General features: G+C 50.8%; 6 protein-coding genes across 6 annotated transcripts; 2 read left to right on the top strand and 4 right to left on the bottom strand.

Moving 5' to 3' along the window:
* Positions 1-138: 138 nt before the first annotated feature.
* Positions 139-1,839, bottom strand: BDV38DRAFT_295435 (cytochrome P450; the record flags this gene model as incomplete). Its single annotated transcript, XM_032062706.1, has 3 exons — positions 139-604; positions 661-1,192; positions 1,267-1,839. The coding sequence occupies 3 exons, from the start codon at positions 1,837-1,839 to the stop codon at positions 186-188; spliced, it is 1,524 nt and encodes a 507-aa protein (XP_031910417.1). The 3' UTR covers positions 139-185.
* A 331-nt stretch (positions 1,840-2,170) lies between these two features.
* On the top strand, positions 2,171-3,689 carry BDV38DRAFT_295433 (S-adenosyl-L-methionine-dependent methyltransferase; the record flags this gene model as incomplete). The annotated part of the gene is made up of 5 exons (XM_032062705.1): positions 2,171-2,320; positions 2,371-2,497; positions 2,555-2,678; positions 2,745-3,193; positions 3,251-3,689. The coding sequence occupies 5 exons, from the start codon at positions 2,171-2,173 to the stop codon at positions 3,562-3,564; spliced, it is 1,164 nt and encodes a 387-aa protein (XP_031910416.1). The 3' UTR covers positions 3,565-3,689.
* A 1,093-nt stretch (positions 3,690-4,782) lies between these two features.
* On the bottom strand, positions 4,783-7,083 carry BDV38DRAFT_255720 (aldehyde dehydrogenase family protein). Its single transcript, XM_032055457.1, has 3 exons — positions 6,441-7,083; positions 6,165-6,364; positions 4,783-6,104 (listed from the first exon to the last, which is right to left on the bottom strand). Exons 1-3 carry the CDS (start codon positions 6,683-6,685, stop codon positions 4,924-4,926), a joined length of 1,626 nt encoding a protein of 541 aa, XP_031910415.1. The 5' UTR covers positions 6,686-7,083; the 3' UTR covers positions 4,783-4,923.
* A 36-nt stretch (positions 7,084-7,119) lies between these two features.
* On the bottom strand, positions 7,120-9,545 carry BDV38DRAFT_255715 (PUA-like domain-containing protein). The gene is made up of 7 exons (XM_032055456.1): positions 9,461-9,545; positions 9,064-9,331; positions 8,644-8,779; positions 8,263-8,544; positions 8,193-8,210; positions 8,021-8,137; positions 7,120-7,957 (listed from the first exon to the last, which is right to left on the bottom strand). The coding sequence occupies exons 2-7, from the start codon at positions 9,136-9,138 to the stop codon at positions 7,662-7,664; spliced, it is 924 nt and encodes a 307-aa protein (XP_031910414.1). The 5' UTR covers positions 9,139-9,331; positions 9,461-9,545; the 3' UTR covers positions 7,120-7,661.
* Positions 9,546-9,718: 173 nt separating this feature from the next.
* BDV38DRAFT_164298 (uncharacterized protein) lies at positions 9,719-10,378 on the bottom strand. Its single transcript, XM_032051843.1, has one exon. The coding sequence runs from the start codon at positions 10,233-10,235 to the stop codon at positions 9,867-9,869; it is 369 nt and encodes a 122-aa protein (XP_031910413.1). The 5' UTR covers positions 10,236-10,378; the 3' UTR covers positions 9,719-9,866.
* BDV38DRAFT_255714 (MFS transporter) lies at positions 10,128-12,950 on the top strand. Its single transcript, XM_032055455.1, has 7 exons — positions 10,128-11,039; positions 11,106-11,183; positions 11,253-11,690; positions 11,759-12,217; positions 12,271-12,365; positions 12,413-12,490; positions 12,543-12,950. Exons 1-7 carry the CDS (start codon positions 10,523-10,525, stop codon positions 12,561-12,563), a joined length of 1,686 nt encoding a protein of 561 aa, XP_031910412.1. The 5' UTR covers positions 10,128-10,522; the 3' UTR covers positions 12,564-12,950.
* Positions 12,951-13,689: the final 739 nt, after the last annotated feature.

The raw sequence follows: 13,689 nt of genomic DNA, 5'->3' as shown, positions 1-13,689 counted from the left end.
CTAGGCAATGTGTGTATCTTCCCGTTGTAGAAGCAACATAAAGCACAACACCCAGCCTGTGGTGAATCAAGTTGGGTTTGGATTTGTCAGACAAACTTTCCACATTCCATTTCTCGTATTCTAGACGCCTGATCTTGTAGCTACCGCTCATGGCTCAACATCGCTACGTCCATAGATCCCCCCCGCTACGCAGGCTTTACAGCCACATTCACCCCATTCAAATTGCTCGGCCCAATCCGCATGATGGCCTTGTATGGCCGGTCGTCTCGGGGTTCCAGAGTACGAAACCGCTGCACAAAGCGCAGGAGCACGTATGACGCCTCCGTATCGACGAGCACATGCGCAGGGCAGATGCGCGGGCCTCCTCCAAAGGGGACGAACTTCCACAGAGGCCGGGCATCTCCCCAACGCTCCGGGCGGAAGACCTCAGCATCAGGCCCCCAATTGTCAGGGTCCCGGTGCATGAGGTACCGGTTGGCATGGACGATATCTCCTTTCTGGATGAAGATCGGTTGGCTTTGATTTGGGCCTCCTCCGACTGGCAGTGTAGTGTCTTCCAGAGCAATCCGTACCATCTGGATGCCGTTCGGGTACAAACGATGAGCTGCCAGCTGGTCAGTCGAGGAGTCCATTCACGGGAATTGGCCGACATGCACTCACTCTCATTGATGACATATCGTAGGTAGCGCAGTCCACGCAGTTTCTCAAACGTAATCTCCTGGTCTCCCAGGGCGAGTACCTCTTCCCGCAGCGTCTGATACACATGGGGATGTCTTGCCAGGGCGAAGATGGCGTTGCTGATGAGAATCGACGTCGTATCGTTGGAGGGGATGAACACGGCCATTATTTGGCCCCGCAAAGCTTCCTTATCTTGCAGCTGCTGTACCATGTCCCATAGCAGATCCGTGCGACCGTCAGGCTGATTTTCTGTGGCCGACGTACCCTTGCCGCCCTTGACGTCCTGCAGCTGCGTCAGACTGGCATCGATGCGCTCGTCCACGAAATCCCGGACGATTTTCACATTCTCCATCCACACCGGATCACGGTGGAGGAACATCAGCTTTGACATGGTCAGACGCACGCGGATGCCTCGCATTGTGTCGACCATGGCCTTGGCCACCTTCGCATTCTCGTGATGGGTGAGGGAGTCGACGGTCTTGCCGAACAGGAACTCGCTGGAGGTATCAAGGAACTACGTTTCCCGCTTGGTCAGCCATGCTGCGTTCCTACTATACATGCTGAGGAGCTCATAAGATTGGAGCTTACCCATCGTTGCAGCAACGGCTGCATGTCAAAGGTCGAACCATCCGTCGGCACCAGGCGCAGCAGACGATTGACAAACACCTCCAGCCGGGCGAGGTTCGAGTATCCGTCGCGTGTGAAATAGGGCTTGATGAGATTGCGACTGAAATCCCACATCGGTCCGTCAACTGTACTGACTCCGGGCCCAGCAACAGGGTCGGCGGCTCCGCTTTTCCGACGAAGCGGTTCCAGGCCAAACTCGCGCCAGTATGTGGTCGACATGGCCTTCATGTTCTCGGACTCGCATGTGTAGATGGCTCGCGACCCGAGGAAGTTGGCCTGGAAGGTCTTGACGCCCTGGGCCGCAAAGAGCTCCTGTTGCCATGGGAGCCAGCGGTGTTCCTTGAAGGCTTTGGAGAGCGTGTAGACAAAGTCTAGTCCGAGAATCGGGTCTCGATGGCGATAATGCTTGATCTCTCCACAGCCGCGAGCTTTCTGCTGCTTGGAATAGTGATGTCGATTCCACAGCAAATTGCCAACCTTGTAGAGGATGAGCCAGACACAGGCGGCGATGAAGTACTCGGTTAAGGTAAACATGATGGTGGGTTGGCAGGCGAAGTCGGTTCAACTCCGGCAGTGGTTCTATACCTCACTAGGGCAGAGATTGATAATACGACAGACAACCGGGTGGACAAGGTGCAATAGGCCAATTATTAGAGATGCCATACCCGCTACATTCCCGAGCTGGCGTGTCAGACGGTTCGGCCGCGGCGGACGTCAGCGTCGGAGCCTGCATCTTGGGCGACGGCCTAAAGAAGGTGTAATACGAGGCTCGGAGTTAGCATTGTTCATAAGTGCTATAAAATTCGTTCCACTCGTGTGAGCTGGATCGTCGGCCCGATCAAGCCATCGAATCTCGGTCCTTGCCATGGAGACTGTCGCTGCCATAAAAACGCTCATCCAGCAGCTGGCCCAGTCCAAGGACCAGTTTGGGCGTGCGGAAATCAATGACGCTCTCCGCGAGCTGCAATACTCGCTGGAGACGCCATTCGATACGGTAATGCGGATGTCGCTTGATGTAACCTTTCTATCCTTCATCTTCTCAGCTTTTCTGACTTGTCTGGATAGACGTGCCAAGTCGCCGTGGCTCGCGTTGGTTCGGACCTGGGTCTATTCAAACACCTCAGCCAGTGTACATCTCCTAAGAGCGCGGAGGAACTGGCCGATCATCTCGGCTGTGGGCGAGAGCTGATGAGTATAGATGCAATTATCATCTTTTTCAAGCATGCTAGCTAATGGGACTGGCACATAGCCCGGCTCCTCCGCTACATGGCCTCGGTGCGCATGGTACACCAAACGGACGACATCAAATATATATCGAGCAATATCACACAGACGTTGGCCGTCCCCGGGCTCGAAGCAGGAATGCGACATGCGTGCGTATCCCATTTTCCCCGGATGACTCCCAATGCGAGGCATATCATGTTTTAACCGGCGTCCAGATTCGAGAATCTCTGGCCAGTCCTGATGGCCCTTCCGGACTTCCTCGCAGAGCGCAAGTATCCCGACATCGTGGATGCCAAAGCCACTGCGTTCCAGAAGGCGTTCAACACCGATCAGGACTGCTTCCACTGGCTAGCAACCCAGCCCACACGAATTGCGAACTTCATGGTCCTACTCACCGACGAGCGCACCCCGAACTTCCTAGCCACGTTCCCACTGGAGAAGGAGCTCGGATCATGGTCTGCGGAGCCCGAGAAGGCGCTCTTCGTCGACATCGGGGGTGGAATGGGACATGCATGCATTCGACTTCGCGAGAAGTATCCCAACCAACCAGGCCGAGTGATTCTCCAGGACCTGCCTCCGGTACTGCAGGCTGCGCAGGCGACCCAGCGGTTGTCAGGGATTGAAACGATGCCACACGATTTCCATACTCCACAGCCCGTCCAAGGTGCGTCACGAGGTCCGTCTGTTTGGGCCTGCTGTATAGCTGATTATGAATCATAAGGGGCCAAGTTCTACTTTCTCCGTCTCATTCTGCGCGACTTCCCTGACCACCAGGCGCTTGAGATCCTCCAGAACATTATTCCCGCCATGGATGCCGAGTCCCGCATTGTGATTGATGACGGGGTACCTCCGGAGAAGGGGGCACGGTGGGCAGAAACCGGAACGGACATCTGCATTATGAGTGCTCTGGGGTCGAAGGAGCGGACTCAGCGGCAGTGGGAGGAGCTGGCTGCAAAGGCTGGGCTGCAGCTTCAAGCTCTCTACCAGTACACCTGGCCAGTGGTGAATGCGGCCATGGTGTTTAGCCTGCAGTAGCTACCAATACGTCGAATAGATGTGCCTCTATGGATCTCGGTGCACGCTTTATCTGTTGTAGAACGTTTCAATAGTTAGTTATTTAGTTACATACATTCAAAAAAACTGTCAAGCATCCAATGCTTTCTCCTTTCTTTATTTCAGTTTCTTCACCGTACCACGCAACTCACTCCTCATACCTACTATCCTTACTCGAAAGAAAAGATGCGTTAGTGTTAGTGTTAGTGTTACCATCTCAACCTGGACAAACCCAACCAACATCCCCTCATTGGACGCAACGCTGGTATCTCATCACTCACCGAGACTATACTAGAGTTACTGTCAGAAGGTCACGAGTATATGGATCTAACTGGTAGAAGACGATGTAGATCCATACATTCATGTCATTGGGTAGTAAACTTCAAGTTGATCTTGAGATGTGTAACAAGGGTTGAGTTAGTAGATGATGTCTCTACGTGTGATCATGCATGTATATGTATGTAGTATATATATTAAAAGTATTTGCTAGTACAGATCTGATGAGTATCTAGACTGTGTGGTCTTGTATCCTTTGTGCTTCTTCCGCCGAGTGTAATCGGTCTATTAAGCATCCTCCCTCCTATGTGTTAATTATATAGGATATAATTATTCAACTAGACAAATATATATCCAAGTAGTAGTCGCCTCGGATGATCTAATAAATCTCAAACCCTCCCCACTCCCTCTCCTAACCCTTGTAAAATACTACTACTAGGAACTATATCAGGTAATGCAGTGCATAAACAAATCTATACGGTATATTTCCCATTCTAGGTGGCTGTGTTCGATTGTTTCCCATATCTGTGGGTCTCAAAGTGGGAATGCAAACTGTATGTACGGATAGTGCGATGGGATATCGAGATTAAGTTGAACTGTATGTATGAATGCCCTGTTAGGTGGTTCGGCATGATGGGCATTCCTTGCTTGGGGAGGCACATGTACTATGTACTAGTATGTATGTTTAGGTGTGGCGAATCATGGTGGCTCGTTATGGGTGTTAGTGTGTGTGTGTGTGTGTGTGTGTGTGTGTGTGGGTCAGGTGGGAGCGTTGTGTGTGATGTGCCTCTTGTATGGTGGGTGAGATGAGAGTTTGTCGGGAGGTGGCTGTGGTGGTTGTTTTTGTTGGGTCCAACGTGGGTATACCACGTACTCTGGATTGGTTCCTTGGTTTTGAGTATTACGTGCAGTGTTTTACTGGTATGTTGTCTCTCGTTGGTGGATTACCTGCATGGTTGTTTGCTGGATCAACTTCCTATTTTGTACTTCTCAATCCAACTGGCATCTGACTATATCCTATATACAAACATTACACATCATCAATGAGCTTGCCATGCATTTGCATTACAGCTTGGATCCGAGATTGACGTGGATGGCCTTCACCTGCGAGTATGCCTCCAATCCGGCCTCGCCGAGCTCACGGCCGATACCGCTCTGCTTGATGCCACCGAAAGGAACGCGGAAGTCGCTGTCGTTGCTGCTGTTAATCCAAACCATTCCCGCTTCGATCTCAGAGGCCACGCGGTGCGCCCGCTCAATATCCTTGGTGAAAATGGCTGCACCCAATCCGTACGTCGTGTCGTTGGCGCGAGTCACGGCCTCGTCCTCAGCGGCGAAGCTGGAAATCACGACGAATGGGCCGAAGACCTCCTCGCGATAGATACGCATGTTGTCCTTGACGTTCGTGAAGATGGTTGGTGCGATGAAGAAACCCTTGCCGTCGCCGACGTTCTTGTAAGGCTCGCCGCCAGCGACGAGAGTTGCTCCTTCGGATTTGCCGGTCTGGATGTACGAAAGGACTCGGTCGTACTGCGCCTTGGTGACCTGAGGGCCCTGGAAGGTGTCATCGGCGAAGGGATCACCAACTTTGCTGACCGACGCCACTTCTTGCTTGAAAAGCTCGATGAACTTGTCATAGACCGATTCGTGGACCAGGATACGCGAAGTTGCCGTGCAGACCTGTCCTTGGTTGTACATGATGCCCGTATGCGCCCATTTAGCAGCCTGCTCAATATCTGCGTCGCCAAACACGACTAGAGGAGATTTGCCGCCGGTTTCAAGTGTGATGTTTTTCAAGGTACCGGCGGCCAACTTCATGACCTCTCGGCCGGTCAAGGTGGAGCCAGTAAAGGCAACCTTATCGACATCAGAGTGGGTCACTAGGGCGCTGCCGGCAACTCTTCCGAGGCCGTTGACGATGTTGATCACTCCAGGGGGGAATCCGGCTTCCTTGATGAGCGTGGCGAGGTAGAGGATGCTGAGGGGTGTCTGCTCAGCTGGCTTCATGACAATGGTATTACCGCAAGCCAGCGCAGGGCCAAGTTTCCATGCAGCCATAGCAAGGGGAAAGTTCCATGGGATGATCTGGCCCACTACACCAATTGGCTGGCGAAGGGTGTAGGCCAGCTTGGCCGGCGTGGTGCTAATGGTTTGGCCATGAACCTTGTCGGCCCAGCCAGCATAATAACGAAGGGTGTTGATGACCTCACCCAAATCCGAACTCAAGGAGACAGAGTAAGGCTTGCCTAAGCCGGGTCAGTCAAGGACAAACGCAGAAACTCGACCGATAGATTGAGGACACATACCGTTGTCCCATGTTTCAATGGTGGCAAGCGTTTCCTTGTGCTGTTCAATAAGATCTGCCAGCTTCAACATCAAAGCACCCCGATCCGTTGGTGGAAGTAGCTTCCACGATGGATCCCTGAATGCCTTGCGGGCAGCCTTGACGGCGATATCAATATCTTCCTCGCCTGCAGCATACACGGAAGTAATCTCTTTCTCATCTCTATGAACTGGTTAGTTTTAGCTGCTTTTTGGATCACGGGACACGGCGTCCGGTTCGACTGGACAAGGTCACTTACGCAGGGTTAATGGTGGCAAACTTCTCGCCCGATTTGGACGGAACAAACTCGTTGTTGATGAACAGACCAATGGGCTGAGAGTACTTACGCCCATTGGGGGCCGTCAACTGTACTGTGACGCCCGACATGATGATTGGGGAGCTGTGAAAGAGTCGACGAGGAGCAGAGGAGGATGAAGGGAGCTTGACGAGAGGAGGACCACGCAGGTACAGGCGGGTTAGGAGTGGAGGGAGACTGAGGGGCATTAATACAGAGAGAAAAGAAAGAAGAAGAGAAGAGAAGAGAAGGGTAGCGAAGCGAGGGAGGGTACTTTATATAATAATATAGGATACTAACGAGCGTTCAGGGTTTCTTCTTGCAGCATAGTAGATGCAGGTAAAGTTGATGTTGGAGCTCCCCCGCCAGAGATAACTGGAGATCCAATGAGACGGCAGGTGACTTGCCCACTAATCGGTGGAGATCGGATACACTTTCTCTTCCCAGGAAAGCCTTGTTCTAGAATACTTTTCTCGTTTCTGGATCCCCAATCAAACCATCCCATCTTCCAAGCTGTTTGCGATGCGATTCATAATCAGAATTCAAAATAAAGAAAAAAAAATGGATCCTCTCGTCATGAACTGAAAAACCCCCGTTGAGATCGAACAGCCAATCCCACTCTTCTCTTCGCCGTCCGCGGCCACCGACCCATGGATCCGCTCATCACAACACATCACCGTGCATCTATATCCCTGATAGACTTCTAATGACCAAGCCCATTCCCCGCCTTCCCCTCCTCATGGTCCTTCATGACGGAGCACTCTCTCCAATCATTTATCTACCGGTTATCCGGCTTCCCACCGTTCGACTGCCGATCTCATAGAGACCCCTTGCCAACTTTTTGCCTTGCCAACGTGTTAAAAGTCTGGGTCTATAAATCATCTACAGTTTGGGCAGGAATGACACAGCTAGGTTACGAGGAAAGTTCTGTACCAGGGAAGACCTGATAATAGCAGGCGATGCCGTCTCGTCCAAAATCTGGACCCGTGCTCAGTAGGTGATCATTCAAAATACCATTCACATTATTGGAACACCTCGAAACAGACAAGAACCCGGTTCATTGTACACAAGGAAACAAAGACGCCCGTGGAGAGCTTTGAGACTCACCCCGGAGTCTCTTTGAAGGAAGTGGGAAAAACAAACATGAAATGACATGAAAATGAAAAAGAAATTTCGTATCTTCCTCTACTCGCTGGCTTCTTCTGCGCTCTCTTCCTCCGATGATGATGACTCCTTTTCCTTGGCTAACCCTAGGATGAAGTCCCATTCCTTCTTGGTAACGCGGGAAACACTGAGCCGGGATTGTTTCAGGACCTGAAGGTCCTCGAGCGGATCTCCCGCTTTTGCGTGAGCTTTGAGGTCGTTTAATGAGACGAAGTTCTGGAACTTGCGTCGGAACTCGACGTGGACCACGTCCCATTTGGGGTCTTCCCGGCTAGATTTCTCGTCGTAGTACGGGTGTGCAGGGTCAAAGGCAGACTCTGCAGTGATTTTGCGTTAGTCATTGCGCCGGGGAGTGGGGAATATGCAGAATTGAGACGGACCGTCTGGTGTATGTTCTTGTACAATCTCCATAAAACCCGCAACTCCGGGCACCTTGCAATTGGAGTGGTAAAAGAAAGCGTAGTCACCCTTCTTCATCTCTCTCATGTGATTTCTTGCTACTCATCGTAAGCCTGTGCTCTCGTATATCGCTAGCTGACTCGTCGAACTTACCTGCAGGGTTCCGCACACCTTGCAGAAGGTTAGCATTGACTTGGTTGTAAGATAAGGACACATCACGCACCATCCCAGGGCTCCGGCTTGCTACGCGAAGCCAAGTCATCAATGGAGAACTTAACATCAACCCCCTTCTCTAGGCGCGACTCGGGCTCTGCTTTCATCAACCAATACGAGCGGCCGGAATCATCTTCATCCGCCTCATCGTCGGCTTTGGCATCTGCTGACTCTGATTTCGGTTGCGTGGATCTGTCTGTCGGTGTGTCTGCCCCATTCTGAGCGGGATACTTCCTAGGCCTTCCGACTGGCCGCTTGCCCTCCTTGGGAGTACTCGGTTTCGTGGGAGTGCCTTAAGGTACGTCAGCGAATCCTCCTCTCGGGGCACATCTCTATTGCAGCTGAGATGAGAGGATGCGACGAAGGGGTAGATAATAGGGGAACTACGTACTGGCAGACGGGTCCTTGCGGGGACGACCCCGGCCCCTTTTCGGACCCGGGGAAGGCTTGGGGCCACTTCCTTCGGGGTACTTGCGAGGACGACCTCTCTTCCTTTTCTCTCCAGTAGCTGGATCAGGGACAGCAGCCTGCGGAGACGATGACATTAGTTCTCGTTATCTGAATTGGCACTTAATGAATCGCATGCTTGCTCGGAACTTTATATTTCATCAAACGGAAAGTTGTCTTGTGTTACGAAGACAAGGTGGAAATCCAATGCGGGAACAAGGAATGGGGCGTGAGTGAGCGGCGGTCGCGAATTGCCTTTTATGATGAGCATTCGCATGACGCGCTTCACGTCGGACCTGTCGATCCCCGAAAAACACGAAAGAGAAAAAATAAAAATCCCGCGATTCATGTCGGACATACGCACTCTTTTGGGGGAATTGCTTTCTTCGGCCGCTGGCGCGCCTTCAGACTTGCGCTTCTTGACTGGCATTGTTGTCATGGGTGAAGAAGTCTGCGTGATAGAGGGATAGGATGGATGTGAGGGGGTGTGAGGGGAGATCAGAAATGGGAAATCAAAACAAAAGGCAGATTCGATAAGAGAAAGAGAGGCAATGTAAGCCAACCAGTCAAAGGACCGGAGGCGGGGAGGAGAGATGAGGGAGACACGGCGATCCAGACGCGCCTAAGGGAACCTGTGTTTGTGTTAGTGTTGGTGTTGGTGTTGGTCAGTCCGCTGTCGGTCGCGGTCGAATAATTATCCCACAGATTCAACCCTGATGGGAAGGAAGATTGGGGAGGGGGGAATGAAGGGACCTTCTCACCTAATGGGGGTGACGGAGAAACCTGAAAAGCTAGGCAGGGACCGCTGGCACGCACTTGAACAAGATGAGTTGAAGCTTTGTTTTGCGCCCGGGGATGGGGACCAGCTCGACTGGACTGGACGCGAGCCGGCCCCAGTGGACCCGAGCCGATCATAATCACGTGATGCCGCCTTGAAGGATATCACTGCGGAGTACTACAAGGGTAGTCCTATAGTACGAATGATAGTATCCGACCTGGACGGAGTACTGCGTCTAGTTGATTCTCTACGTGATGTTTCTCTAGAGACCCGGGCGCAGAGGAGCCTTTGTTCCAATACCCTTCATCGATAAGATCACATAACTATTAAATAACCTACAAGCAAGGTCTATCTATAGATGTACATATAAATGTACGCAGACTGATCGATTATCTAAACCTTGGAATCATGGAACAAACACTATGGCATAACCTCGGATAGCCAATCAAACTACTATGAAATTTCCGGATGCAACTATCGGGGAGGAAGTGCTCATCTCCGGTTGGCGGGATTTGAATATTTCTCGCATGCAGCTCTGAGCTGTTACTAGTAGTAGTTTCGGTTATTCTCGAGCTGTTATTCAGGTCACGGGAATCCCACTGTATTCGAGATCCTACTACTTGAACAGCGCATGAATTACAATTGATTTCAAAAGAACGAGAAGCAAAACAAAACAAAACAAAACAAAACAAAAAAAAAAGATTGAAATAATACGACAATAGAGTTGGATGAACTAACAACAAGCTAAAGGAAGACATACTCCCTCTACAAGTCAGATCATCGGCGATAACGCCGGGATACTTCCACAGCACGTAGATCCCCCGTTCTCCACCTCAGCTTGCATTAACTTTCCATTCGCAAGATTTAAAAACCATTTGAGTCACTTGCACTCGTGGGTCTGATCGACGCCGTATTAATGTTCAAGAATTTATCTTGCTTTTGTTCCTTTGCTAACAGGAAGGATATTTATTGTCTTACACTTCCCCACATGTGCTGGATAGATTTCGGCTGAGACCCAGCGGTCGGTAGGTCTAGAGAAACCAAGATGCATACCGTACTCAATCGGCAGTTAGATCCGACCCCAGAAAGCATTGAAGCGCTGGAATACACTAAGAAACATGGGGATCGAGAGGGACAGCAGCATAAACAGCAAATAAGCAACACATCAGATTCTGGTCAAGATGTTGAATATCTCTATCTCAACTTTGACACCACCTTGCCACACCCCGTGGGCGTCTCTTCCCCGCAGCCGGGACAATCGTCTCCACCACCATGCCCCAATCTCACAAAGTACGCTTCACCCTTTTTGTGGGCAGAATCCCGCAAGACCGTCGTCACAATTATCTCGTGCTGTGTGACAGCCATGTCGGCTTATGCGGCAGGATCGTATACCCCTCCAGCTGATGAGTTGACGGCCAAGTGGAATGTGAGCAGGGTTGTATATAATCTGGGGATTTCTCTGTATACTTTAGGTTTCGCTATCGCTCCCATGGTGCTGGCACCTTTCTCGGAAATTAATGGGAGGCGACCTATCTTTGTGTCTAGCGGTCTAGTTTTTACCGGTCAGCTCCCTTGCCTCTCACAGCTTGATCAATGGAGAAACCAGAACTAATATCTATGGTTGATAGTGTGCTTGATCGGATGCGGTGCCACGGAGACTTTTGCCGGCATGCTTGTGGCAAGGTTCTTTCTTGGTGTTGGCGGATGTAAGTTGTCGTGTTTTGCACCCCTCGTGCTGTACTACAGTTCAGGTTGACACGGGCCATCCACTGTAGCTACCTTTTCCACTATGGTGGGCGGTGTCATTAGTGATATATACCATGCTGAACACCGCAATGTCCCCATGTCGTGCTTCTCTGGCGCCGTTCTCCTTGGGACGGGCTTGGGGCCGCTCATTCCTGGTTTCATTGATTACCGCGCCAATTGGCGTTGGATCCACTACTCCCAAGCTATCGCTTCGGCAGTGTTAATGCTTGTCCTCTTTGTCTTTCTCAACGAAACCCGGGGGAGCGTGCTTTTAAGCCGAAAAGCTAAAGTCCTCAATAACTACTACGATACACTGGAAGACGCAGGTTATGTTGGCGTTATATTCTGCTCAGACGACGACTTGAACGAAAAACAACAAGCCATACGCATACGGTGGAAGGTAAAAAGCGATGAGGAGCGCGAGAGTATAACCAAGATGATCACCATATCCTGCTTTAGGCCGTTCCGTAAGTGGGAGACGTTCCTTTTCCAATGGGTGGTTTCGGCAGGAAGCATAGCTGACCGCTCCATCAAGACCTTCTGCTCACCGAACCCGTGGTTTTCTTCTTTTCACTCTGGGTCTCTTTCAGTTGGGCCGTCCTGTACCTCCAGTTCATTGCGATCCCAATTGTCTTTTCGACCAACTACCATTTCAATGTGGAGCAGACTGGGGCAGTTTTTGCGGCGGTATCTATCGGTGCGCTGCTGGCGACCCCTTTGAGCATCTACCAGGAGAAGTTCGCTATGCGGGTTGGCAAGATGTCGAGCACCCCAGAAGGGCGTTTGTATTTCACATGCGTCGAGTCGATTTTGCTGCCAATCGGTCTCTTCTGGTTTGGATGGACATCATTTCCCTCGGTCCCGTGGATCGTGCCGACGATTGCTGTGGGATGCTCGACGATAGGCATTTTTTCCATCTACTTGGCCGCCTTCAACTACCTTGCTGATACTTATCATCGATACGCTAGTTCAGCGATTGCTGCGCAGTCATTCTGTTTGTCACACTTGTACCCCCGATAGCAGCTCCGTGATGCTGACGGCCTTTAGGTCGAAATGTTATGGGGGCCGTGTTCCCGCTGGTTACCAATGCGATGTTCAATAACCTGGGTTATCCAGCAGCCTCCAGTCTTCTTGGGGGGATTGTAAGCACGACAGTCCTCTATTCCATTACTCAGACTAACGCCAACAGGGTGTTCTGCTGACAATTGTGCCCTGGGTCCTAGTATTTTATGGACCTCAAATCCGTGCCAGAAGTAAATTTGCAAGTGTATGAGACCAGGTTATTCAGCTTCATCAGCCTATTGCTAAACCGCCTCTAGGAAATCATGAATCAACATTAGGTTTCTCGAAAGCCTGGCTACGTTAACTGACACGGCACTCAATTGAAAAGACCCCCACATATCGGCTTGGCTTGAAATTCTTGTCCGACAGACATTGGTCACTTTCCAACCCATCATAAACAAATGTTATGAAGTTAGCACTATTGTATTAGAAGACCACCCTGATCATGACATAGTACTAGTCGTAGTAGTATAGCGCAGGGTGGGTCCTCACTCAATCTAAGTTTAGTTACCGAGCTTTGCAAAGTGCCGGTCAGGGGTCCCTCGGGATTCCACTAATAATAAATAGTATGTACGTACTACTCCGGAGTACGTACTTAAATTGTCCAGAGGGAACGTGTCCTTCATCTCGGGTTCCCTTTCACCAGTACCAGTGCAACATCTCGGCTTGTCACTTGCGAAGTTATCGGGCATATGACGGGAGGTGATGTGCGGAATTGCGCCATCTTCCACAGTGTCCATTGGCCCTAGTGATGGGCATTGTCGGCCGAACTATTCTTTTCTTGTCAGTAGTCGGCCGATAAACTCGGATATTTGGACATAGCCAAGGAAGGGTATTCAAGACTTTTGGAAAGAAGGGGAGGGCGGTGACCTCGAGAGATACTAATTGATCTTTCAGTACAGCGCATGGGATTTGAAGCATTAAGTGTCCGCCAGGAAGGTACAGCGTAGAGGTAAAGTCGGATGATGGTCTCGACTCGCACCGTTGTACTCCTTGCTATTACATGTCTTGTATTTTTTTTTAACTAAGAAAATCATTGCAATGTTAGACGGGACCATTCATCTACAAGTCCGGCCATATCATTGGTTCCCAGAAGATGTAGTCGTATCCCATGCCTGTTAGTTCTACACTAACTTTGGTCACTACTAGTAGTAGTCACAGAATCCGATATCTTCATGAACCCCGACATAATGTCGTTAACTCCATCGTGGGGCACGTCCGAAACGGGATGCGCTAAACAGCCCACCACAGAATGAGCTCATGAATGGCCAATGGGGATCATTCTGCCCCGCGGGCGGTGGTCAATTGCGTGATTTGGAGGAGGAACCGCGACGAGACGGTCATTCGCCGAACGTTCTATCGAGGGGAAGATCTGGAGGGGTCGAGAAGCTGAAGGGCTGACTG

This window comes from Aspergillus pseudotamarii, assembly GCF_009193445.1.
Source record: "Aspergillus pseudotamarii strain CBS 117625 unplaced genomic scaffold BDV38scaffold_55, whole genome shotgun sequence".
In the NCBI taxonomy this organism is placed as follows: Eukaryota; Fungi; Ascomycota; class Eurotiomycetes; order Eurotiales; family Aspergillaceae; genus Aspergillus; species Aspergillus pseudotamarii.
The sequence above is the reverse complement of the archived record's forward strand: the minus strand, read 5'-3'. Positions and strand labels throughout refer to the sequence as shown.

Excerpts from the sequence above, each read along its gene's own strand:
- BDV38DRAFT_255720 (XM_032055457.1), bottom strand. The coding sequence starts at position 6,685 with ATGCCCCTCAGTCTCCCTCCACTCCTAACCCGCCTGTACCTGCGTGGT. Across the intron at positions 6,365-6,440 it reads TTTGCCACCATTAACCCTGC|AGATGAGAAAGAGATTACTT; the intron begins GTAAGTGACCTT and ends ACCAGTTCATAG. Across the intron at positions 6,105-6,164 it reads CATTGAAACATGGGACAACG|GCAAGCCTTACTCTGTCTCC; the intron begins GTATGTGTCCTC and ends GACCCGGCTTAG.
- BDV38DRAFT_255715 (XM_032055456.1), bottom strand. The coding sequence starts at position 9,138 with ATGACAACAATGCCAGTCAAGAAGCGCAAGTCTGAAGGCGCGCCAGCG. Across the intron at positions 8,780-9,063 it reads AAAGCAATTCCCCCAAAAGA|GCTGCTGTCCCTGATCCAGC; the intron begins GTGCGTATGTCC and ends TCGTCTCCGCAG. Across the intron at positions 8,545-8,643 it reads CCGCAAGGACCCGTCTGCCA|GCACTCCCACGAAACCGAGT; the intron begins GTACGTAGTTCC and ends ACGTACCTTAAG.
- BDV38DRAFT_164298 (XM_032051843.1), bottom strand. The coding sequence starts at position 10,235 with ATGTCTTCCTTTAGCTTGTTGTTAGTTCATCCAACTCTATTGTCGTAT.
- BDV38DRAFT_255714 (XM_032055455.1), top strand. The coding sequence starts at position 10,523 with ATGCATACCGTACTCAATCGGCAGTTAGATCCGACCCCAGAAAGCATT. Across the intron at positions 11,040-11,105 it reads TAGCGGTCTAGTTTTTACCG|TGTGCTTGATCGGATGCGGT; the intron begins GTCAGCTCCCTT and ends TATGGTTGATAG. Across the intron at positions 11,691-11,758 it reads ATCCTGCTTTAGGCCGTTCC|ACCTTCTGCTCACCGAACCC; the intron begins GTAAGTGGGAGA and ends CGCTCCATCAAG.